The sequence below is a fragment of the Mus caroli genome, chromosome 9 (assembly GCF_900094665.2).
Source record: "Mus caroli chromosome 9, CAROLI_EIJ_v1.1, whole genome shotgun sequence".
Lineage (NCBI taxonomy): Eukaryota > Metazoa > Chordata > Mammalia > Rodentia > Muridae > Mus > Mus caroli.
This window is the reverse complement of record NC_034578.1, coordinates 114,278,123-114,288,580: the sequence shown is the minus strand read 5'-3', so window position 1 is coordinate 114,288,580 and position 10,458 is coordinate 114,278,123. Positions and strand designations below refer to the sequence as shown.

Genomic DNA, 10,458 nt, shown 5'->3' with positions numbered 1-10,458 from the left:
CTTAACGTGCGCGTGTGTGATGAGTGGGCTTAACGTGCGCGTGTGTGATGAGTGGGCTTAACGTGCGCGTGTGTGATGAGTGGGCTTAACGTGCGTGTGTGTGATGAGTGGGCTTAACGTGCGCGCGTGTGATGAGTGGGCTTAACGTGCGCGTGTGTGATGAGTGGGCTTAACCTGCGCGTGTGTGATGAGTGGGCTTAACGTGCGCGTGCGTGATGAAATCTGTTGAGTGAATCAGACTCAGAACCGGCCAGTCCTCCATAGGATGATGGAGTGATCACTTTGGGGTGATATTTTTGGTCAGGTAGAAATTACTTTCATCCTCACTGACGATCTTAACTTATAACGTATGGAGCAGCCTCCCAGATATCTCTGAAGGGACAAGATGTTTTTAAAGGACGAGGGCCTGCCACTACACAGAGACCCTCAGAGGGTAAAGGCACTCCTCGCCTCTGGATGGGGATTGAACGGAGGGTACTAGACACACTAGGTAAGGAGCTCTATCCCTCTATCTTAACTCCTCCTGACTGTGTACTTGTGGCTTCTGGGGAGAGACCAGACCACAAGGGGAAGAGTCCTGTAATTAACTGACCACTAAATCTGAATGTGGTGTGCACTGAGGCCACCGCAGGCCCAGGCTGCTTCTGAGAGAGAGGGTCAGCTGTGTATCACCCTGACAGTTTCTTGTTTGCTGCTTAGAAAGACCGATATGTCTACAATAGTACACGTGTGTGCATACATGTGTACATCTGCATCTGTCCAGATGGGGCTCTGGGGACCTTAAGGAGTATAATTAGTGGTCAGTGAAAGAGTGTGGTACACTGGACATCTTACTCATTTAAAATATTATCCTCCATAGCTGTGAGGGGACCAGGAACTCTGGGGAGTCCCAGATATCCCGCTCCGGATTCAACCAAAGCACTTTTCTATGCGGATATGGGTTCTGTCCTTTAACACAGTAATGCTGGTAATTATGATGGAGACTGGAAGCCACTGTTGCAGAGCAGGGATTGGGCTCCCTGCTTCTTTGGCTCAATTTTGTCTTCTGCCTTTGCTGACTTAGACATGCCAGGCCAAGCCACCCGGTCTCCACACAGCGTTCTCCCTGTCAGCTTCCTCGTGTTTGGCAAGCTCTTTCCTCTCCAGCTTCCAGGCCTTAACCCCCAATCTGGAAAAGGTGGTTCTGCTGAGGCTGGCTCAACTGGAAACAATGTCCTTGTACGTTTCTTTGTTGGCTGACGTTATTGTTGTCCTGTAGTCGGCCCCAGTTTCTGATGGGCAGAGCTCGGTTCTCCCACAGGGTGGTGGGTAAAGAGGAAGAGCCACAAGCCATCTGATGGTGCGGGAGGGGGAGGGGTGGCAATGAAACTGCTCGCTACAATGTAACTTGAGGTATCACAGACTCCTTTCCTGAGAGAAAGGGCTTAGTGGTTCTCACACAGAGAAGGGAGCCGTGGATTTTCTAGGGACTTCTGTGAATCAGTGATCTATATCCCCACTCGGAGGAGGTAGCCATTCCCACATGGCTCCATGGGAGAAGGCAAAGGCTCCAAATATATTTCCTATCACACCAGCCAGGAAGCATGGCTCACTCCAGCACATTCCTTTGTTTCGTTTTTAGACAGGTTCTTGCTGTGTGGCCAAGACTGGCCTCCATCTGCCTCCAAAGTGCTGGAACTACAGGTATGAATCACCACGCCTAGCTCACACGGATTCTCGAAAGAGAACAAAGCACACACAGCTCACCAGTCATCTTAGGACAAGGCTCCCGTGCTCTCTCATTAGGACGCTTGCCTGTGAGGGAAGCTCCCACCAACACGTGGTCCAAGCATTTGAACTATGACTCTTGCTCAGATGCAAGCTTAACTGACTTGCCACTGCCCTTCATGACTCCAGAAGCACACAGAAGGGGACAGCTGTCACTGTCAGTGGCCCAGTGTGGGATCTCCTCCCTATGTGGTGGAACCATTGGCTGCATGATTCATAGGGAAAGACAGGCTCCTGTCTGTGTTTGCCAGAGCAGCTGATAGCACTAGTGACCTGGTCCCCAGTGTCTTGACTCCAGTGCCAGAGGTGATGAGGACTCGGGGGGAGCTGGCCCCAGAGTCCAGGGCATTGAGTTCTCCCTGTGGCAGGATTCAGCATGGCCCCGGTTCATCACGTTTCTTGACTCCTGTCATCCCTCTCTGGTTCTCCAGGCAATTCCTTGAACTCTCTGGTATGTGGAAGTCTAGCCCACTCTGCTTCTGCCAAAGCAGGAAAAGGTAGGTTTCTGCTGCTGACCTCCAGGGGGCAGTCAAGTGCACATACCCTGACAGCTCATCCAACGTCCTGCCAGTTTATGCTGACCCCAAGACAACAAGTGAGAATTCATACCAGCCTCTGATGCAGAGGAAGGGAGTTTGGGGTGATGCCCCCATAACTTACAATTCTCTAATCTCTTAGTCTACATTGGGGGAGTCTCCAGCCTTCTTTGTTGGCTAGACTCCCTAAAACTATGGAGGTGGTTGGGCTGGAGAGAGAGCTTAGTGATGATGAGCAAGTACTGCCCCTGCAGAAGACCCAAGTTTGGATCCTAGCATCCACGCTGTACAGCTCAAAACTGCCTGTAAATCCAGCCCCAGGGGATCCAGTGCCTCTGGTTTCCATGTGGATGTGGAATACACACATAGACACATAACTCAAAATAATAAAATAAATCTTCAAAAAATATGGGGTATGTCTTAGTTTGGTTTCTATTGATGGTAGAAGAGCATGACCAGGAGCAACTCAGGTTGGGAAAGATTTATTTCATCTTACCCCTTACAGCCAGAACCTCCTCAAGGCAGGAATTGAAGCAGGGAGCACCAAGGTATGCGCCTATGACTTGCTCAGCCTGCTTTCTTATAGTACCAGGCCCACCTCCTCAGGGGTAGCAATGCCCATGATGGGATAGACTCTTCCACATCAGTCATCCACCAGAAAACAATGCCCCCGTAGGCTTGCCCAAAGGTCAGTCCAAAAGAAGCATTTTCCCAATTGAGGTTCCCCTTTCCCAGATGACTCCAGTGTGTGTTGAGCTGACAAAAAAAGTAATCACCCCAGAGTACGTGATAAGTTTTTGTCTCGGCTGTTGACTTTTGTAGTCAATTCACAGGGCAGGGATAGCTCTACTCCCCGGAATCTTTTAGTGCCTTTTCCTGGCTCACGAATAGAGTTAGATATCTCTGGAGTTTATTTCTATTTTCATTCTGTACTCTAGCTCTTCCAGATAAAGTATTCTCTAAGACCTCAATGGATCTCTGTGGATAGTGATAAACCCCAGCAATACTAACCCTACACGGCAGTGATAGAGTTTAATGTCTAACAATAAGAGACTAGCAATAATAACTCATACGGTAGATTATAACAGTATTGTGTTAACCGTGCCTTTGGGTTTCTGGAATTTTGTACTAGTATTTTAGACTGTGGTTGACTAAGAACAAACTGTGGAGAGTAACCTCTGAGGTGAACTCCTTCTCCTGACATGAAACAGTTTCCCAGGATGCATTTAACTACGCCAAAATCTCCGTGCAGCTCCTTCTTCTTTTCTCACTTACCCCTAATTCACTCTTAGTAGTAAGTTGGATTGGGTTGAATATGAAAGTCAACACATTATTGGCTCCTCACAACCGTTGACCCTGTGGCCTTCGAGACCTCACTAAGGTCTTCAGGGCTGAGACTGCATGAAACCCCATAAGCGCCATTGAAGTTGACCTTGCATTCTTCTGGCAAGTGTGGTGGTCTGAATGAAAATGTCCCCCCCCCATGTATTTGAATACTTGGTCCCCAGTTGTTGGAAGTACTTGAAAGGATTAGAAGGTGTAGCCCTGTTGTCACAGGGGTTGGGGGTGCGCTTTGAGGTTTTTAAAAGTCTATGCTCTTCTCTGCCTCAGGCTTGTGGGTCAGGAGAGGAACTGTGATCTGCTGCTCCAGGGCCATGCCTGCTCACCTGTTGCCACACTCCCTACCCTGATGCTCAGGGACCCAACCTCTGGCACCATAAGCCACAAAGAAACTGTTTTATGAATTGCCTTGGGTGCAGTGTCTTATCACAGCAATAGAAGAGCAACCGAGAGTAAATATTTCTGGTGGATACCTTAAGGAGCAAGTCCTCAAACAGTCGACTCCATGTTTCTAGTTACTAACAAATGTTCTGCAAGGCATAACTTGTACCCTGACATAAAAATAAAAGAAATGCGGGCTGAGGATGGACCTCAGGGTAGATGAGTTGGCTAACACCTTCAAGGCCTCACTTGGTGTGTGTGTGTGTGTTTGTGTGTGCGTGTGCGTGCATGAAAGGCAGGAGGGAAAGTGTCCGCTGTCCTAATTCACCAGCATGCATGCTATTTATGGTTAAAAATCCAACTGCTAGCCTCCTCACCACGCCCAGCTGACACCAGACACAGGTTCATCTCCTCATCGGCTCAAGGCCACAATTTGGTGCCTAATCTGAGAGGCTGTGAAATTTCACCTGATTTAAGTTTGCTGCCCGGCCTCTGTGGAAATTCCCCTTCAGATGGAAGTTTGATTGGAGCCAGGCACTCAGAAGAATCATTCGGGGTGGGGGGTGGGGTGAGGGGTGGGGGGGTGGGGGTGTACTTGTTCTTAAACTAGAAGTCTTTCTACTCAGAGAAGATTTTTTTTCCCCTACTAGGAAAGTTGAGAACACATTGCAGAACTGAATCTTAGTTCATGGACCAAGAAGCCAGGGATGGGAGGAGCTTTCCGAGAGGGCTCTTTGGGGATTTGACAGGAGAGGGGCTGGAGGGGGTGGGGTGGGAGGATCCTTCCCTCTTTGGGGGATTCTCCTTGTGCCCTCCTTCCCCTCCCTTTGGGAGCATGAAAATCAAAACAAAACAAAACAAAAAACCAACAGCAGCTTCTGGCCACTTGGTGGGGAAAATATCACCACAGCTCTCAAAACAGGAGAGCCAATGACTTGGAGCCCCAGAACACAATGCTCCACAGTGCCTCCCTGGACCCCAGGGTGTGGCCGCACACCCAGCGCTCTCTCACCACCCGTAACCGCAAGCAGCTTCATCTGCTGCACACGGTTCAGCATTTCTAGTGGTGCTTCGGTGTTGACACCACGGTTTATCAGAGCATCCTAAACCTTGGAGTTGGGCATGTTTCATCCTATAGTGCCCTTTAACCTGTGCCATGACAGTGAAAGAAGGCCACCCTTCTCTACCTTTCCAGGTGAAAGGTCGAGCCAGCTGCCAAGTAGCTCTCTGCCAGAATGCAAAGAGCCAAGTGCCAACCCCAAATATTTGACCTGCCAGAAAAGCTGAGTACGGAGGCCTTGGGTTTCACTCTAGGCAGCTTCTCCACGTGAAGAGCGATCAGGCCGGACCGCATCCCTGCACCCACTGTGGGATGGCTGACCCCTCGTAAACACTGCCATCCTAGACTGGCTGATGTTCTCGCGATATTTACTGACAATAGGAACGGGATTGGCATGCCATTGATCCTAGAGCTAACCATTTTGGCTGGACTGGCTGCCCATGAAGCCCCCTGGGATCTATCTGCCTCTCCACAATTCCCCAGAATTGGGATTGCCAGCATGGACTGCCATATCTGGTTTCTTCCGTGGGTGCTGGGAACTGAACTCGAATTCATCATCTTTGTGCAGAAAGCACGTTTCTGACTGAGCCATAGTCCAGCCTCTCACATACTAGCATGATGAAGAGGCAGGGTCTCTGCTGCAGTTAGAAAATAAGTTAACAGTCCTTTTCTGTGTACATACATAATTCTTGAATTCACTTCCTAAGTTTGTTAAAGCAACACAAAATCAATGAGAGAGAGAGAGAGAGAGAGAGAGAGAGAGAGAGAGAGAGAGAGCAAGCCTCCCCAGAGAGAAGGTAAAAATCCATGGGAGGGACCAGGAAAGAGCAGCAGGTTGCACAGCCCCTCCACAGAGCAGCTCATTGGCTGACTCCCCTGTCTCTCTCACTGGGCAGCTAAGCGGACTGCCCACTCCGAAGCCTGTCGGCTTCAAGGAGGATAAGGGAAGAGGTAGAGAGTGAGAGAGAAGGTTCTAGGTCTTGGCAGCTTGACATGGCCTCTTTAAGACAACCAAGCAGTGGTTTCTTAAGCCCCGCCCACGCCCACCCCACCCCAATGCTCAGCCATGAAACAGCACAGGCAGGAGAGGTTTTGAGAGAAGGGCTCAAGAGAGATAAAAATAGCCTTGGCCTCAGAGTGGAAATCTAAGGCCTGTTGAGGACGCTTCCAGACAGTTTTTCCTTTGGCCAATCACTGCAAGAAAGTTTCAAATACCAGAGGAATCCTAAGCACCAAATTAACGCAACAACAGAGCCACGAGGCCTTCCAGGGGGCCCTGGAAGCCCGGGCAGTCATGGCTTTGGGTCTACCACAAACCCTTCATCTTGGCTTAGAAAGTCTTCCCTCTCAGATCCCAGTTCCAGGTCCCCATCCTCTGAGGAGAGCTGCCCCAGGGCAGCCGACTCACCAGAGTCTCTTCTGGGTTCCCGTTAGCTATCTCCACCACTCTCAGGGCAGGCTCCACCTTCACCTTGGCTCGAGCCATGAACTGGATGACAGAGGAGCTGTCCTGTGGAAGAAATGACACAATTCATCACGAGATGCTTTCAAACGACATTGAGAATGACGCGCCCATGAGGGGGACTATGCCAAGAGGAACTCTCAGGGCTCCGTGAAGAGTCCACGCAGAGTTTATCACTGAACTAGCAGCTTTCCCATCCCTGGTACCCACAGCGCACACACCGCTGCCTTCTCTTGAGAATTCCTTTGGACGGTGGAGGACGCAGAGTTACCATTGCGTCTTCCAGTAATGAACACATGCACGCCCTTGTGCTGTGGTTTCCGAGTGGTGAGGGCTAGATCGCTGGAGGTGGATACTGACATATTGCATATTCACGAAGACTGGAAGATAAATAACGCTGTTTAATTGTGTGCAACAAATCCCAGCCTGGCATCCCCAGAAGGCATCTGATTTCTATTTTCTAGTCATCTTGCCCAGACCACAGCCCTCAAAACCATGAAAGCTTAGCTATTATTAACTCTTTCTTTGCTCTTGAATGAAGCTGTCTTGGGGCCAAACAGTCAAAGAAGGCACCTGAGGGCACAATGACAGGTCGGGGTAGGGTGGGAGAGACAAACGTCTAGTTTATAAATCAGGTCTGAAGGTCAAAGAGGGGGACCTCTGAGCCTCAGGAAGTGGCTGTTGGCAGAAGCAGTTGAAAGCCTTGCTGTGGGCTCTATTTCAAAGCCACCATCCAGATAACAGGAACGTGGCTCCAAAGTAGAGGTGGAAAAAGAATTTGGAAAAAGATGTGGGTTTGAAAAATTAGGAAAGGCCAGCGTCAGATGGGGCTGTTGCTGATTGTAGAGTGCCCTTGCTGTCCCTGAGGGATGGTTGGGCTCTGCCAGCCAGGTGTCCCTTAGTGTTCTCACCTGAGTTCCTCTGTCACTCCAGGAAGCCAGTGTGGTTTGCACACATCCCTAGAATTCAGGTGTTGGAAATTTAATCCCTAAAGACATGTGCTGTGGGATTCAGGGGGAGGCTTCTGGTAGCCAGTCAGATTAGGCAAGTCAGAAGGATGGAGTGTCCATGTGTTTTATGGAAGTTTCCTGGGATTGAAAATTTTTCTTCCAAGAGGGAGTAGAAGGCTTATGTGACACGGGAGGTGAAGGAGAGGTCACCAGTCTGGGAAAGTGAAACTAGAAAGATTCTGGTACACGCCCCCAACCCCCCCTAACCCCTCAACCCCCCAGCTTTAGGAAAGCAGCTGCTCGGGGGAGGGGGACTCTGACCAGATGAGTTACAGAGGGGAATTTCTCAGAGCTCAGGGCTGGAGTCTGGATTGTCACCTATAAGGGGGTAGGGGAATGGGTGTGTGTACGGGAGAGTATGGTAGGGGTCAGGGGATGGGCTTTTCATCAATGCAGCGGCTGTTTGGAGTCATCTTGGCTACTCTAAGTGGCCAAACATCTATACATCTGTAGGAACCACAACAAATATTCACTGGTTCACCAGGTTAAACTTTGGCCCAATCATTACTTTGGTTTGTTGTGGATTTCCTTTCAGAGGTGTATGTGTGTGTGTGTGTGTGTGTGTGTCCCAGGAAGAGTTTGTCGCACCCTAAGAAGAAGAAAGACCTGCTGTGCTACCCTGTAGCTCAAGGCTCCCACCAGGGGCTGAATCCTCACACCCTGTACTAGAACTTCTCATCCTCCAGGCCTGAGTCTGGGGAAATCAAAGGCACTTTTATCGTTTATACGTTACCCGGTCCCATGCTCCCTGTGACACAGAAAATGGACTGAGACAGACTTCACAGTCAGTGGCCAGCTTTGACCTACAGTGGCCCAAATGCACACAGAAACAACAAAGACCTCTCTATAGAAATCAGTGGTCCTCACCCTTCCCAACGCTGCAGCCCTGTAAGGCAGTCCCACATGCTGTGGTTACTCCAACCATGGAATTTATTTCTGTTACTAATTAAATACTTTTGCTACTGTTACGAGTCATAATGTAAATATCTGATATGCAGATGGTTTTAGGCAACTCCTGTGAAAGGGTTGTTTAACTCCAAAAGGGGTTGTGTTCACAGTTTGAGAAAAATTGCTCTAGATGTTGTTATAAGGGGACCTCTTGCTCATCACCCAGGAAACCATAGAGCCCACCCTGGGTTGGAACAAGGACATCCTTGACATAGTACTTTACGTAGGAGTTGTGTACAAATTATTCTTAAAAACAAAACAAAACACAAACAACAGAAGACCCCAGTTAAAAACAGCTTAAGAGTTTCATAAACATCTCTCAGTTGTCCAGAGGAATGAGATGCAGTGGGATATTTCCAGACATCCATGGGAGTCCTGGGCTCCTATGTGTAAGGCCCACTTGAACTATATATGCATTGGTCAAACTGAACTTTGTAATTAAAAATATTAATGGTAATTATGTGTATTTCTGTGTGTCTGCTATTTGTGTGCGGGGAGTATGTGCAGGAAGGAGTGCAGGTGCCTGCAGAGGCCAGAAGAGGGCATCAGAGCCCCTGGATTTGGAGTTACAGGCAGTTGTGAGCCACCATGTGGTTGCTGAGAATTGAACTCTGGTCCTCTGGAAGAACAGTCAGTGCTCTTAACTGCTGAGCCATCTCTCCCGCTCCTCCATCTTCCTTCCTTCCTTTTCTTCCTTTCTTTTCTTTTCTTTAACCACTCTATCCTTTAATAGAAAAATACTTTAAAAAGCTTCTGGGAGGACTGTCATTCAAAAGAATATTTCTGCTTCATAAAAATCTTCCAGCAATTTACTAGTTTTATAAATTTTAGTTTCCTGTATCCTCTGGCCTTCTATTGATTTTACACTTAATTAATTACTTAATTTAGTGTGGTACTTATTGGGGGTCATGTACAGGCCACAGCCTACATGAGAGATCAGTAGACAACTTTTATTATAAATCATCGGTGTTACCACCGTAGATATTAACAGTGACAATAACGGTTAGGTTAGGGGCCAAGTAGATGAAGGGCTGGTGTATAGCAGGCCCCTGGTGGCTGTGAAAAAGGCCTTAGGGACACTGCCAAAGAAATCCTATCCTCTGAAAATTAAAAAAAATAGACCCAACATTCTAAATGAAAACTAGTGGAGGTTAAAACAATAAAACCTCAGATTCCCTTGTCTGGAGCCAGACCTTGAGGTCAAAGGAAAATAAACAACCCTAGGCGGAGGCCAACCACAAGGTCCGTGTTGATCCAAGTCCCCAGGGAGACCCAATGGCCCTGGAGCCACCTGGTCGACTCCCCAAAGGCGCTATGCCTAGGGTCCAGGCCTGATAGTGCTTCAGACTCAAGGCATACTCTATGCCTAAATTTCTGCTGTATGACAACCCAGAGCTGTCACCCTCTCTTGCCTGGGGCTCCACTGGTTTGCCCGACCAGTGGGAACAATGTTTCTGGGATGGAGTCCTTGGTTAAGTGTCACTACTGGATGAGAGAGAGACAGACAGAGAGGCAGGACAACCAGTGCCATCACTCTGGGGGCAGTGATGAGCAAGTTCATGGGAGATGAGCTGTCAGCAGCATTGGCTAAGATGGACCAGGGAGAAAGTATGTTGACTTCTATGAACCACGTCAGGGAGGGACTCGTGGAAGGGCGATGGTAGACGAAGCTCACACCTGGCCTCTGCTAACAACGCTGACCTATATCAAGAACAGGGAAGCCCTGAGTGGGAGCCCAACTTCCTCCAAAGTAGTTTCCAAACTAGGGAACCAGATGGTGTCCAGCTTTCCACGGTGTGTGGAGACTGTAATAGCTACAGAGAGACGGGAAAAACAAGCAGACCCCTCCCCCCAACAACTGTATCTTCTCAGGCTGCCGCATCACTGCTGGGTCTAATTAAAAGCTGACCACGAGACAGCTCTGACAATTCTCACCTGTGGACGGCCCGGATG

The 10,458-nt window shown here is 48.9% G+C and overlaps 1 protein-coding gene across 1 annotated transcript in view; it reads right to left on the bottom strand.

The window, feature by feature from the left end:
* Window positions 1-10,458, bottom strand: part of Itga9 (integrin subunit alpha 9) — a 289,069-nt gene that overhangs the window by 16,379 nt on the left and 262,232 nt on the right. The window contains exon 26 of the mRNA XM_021172021.2: window positions 6,494-6,595. Within this exon, the coding sequence (XP_021027680.1) occupies window positions 6,494-6,595 (102 nt within the window). The remainder of the gene's footprint in view (window positions 1-6,493; window positions 6,596-10,458) is intronic.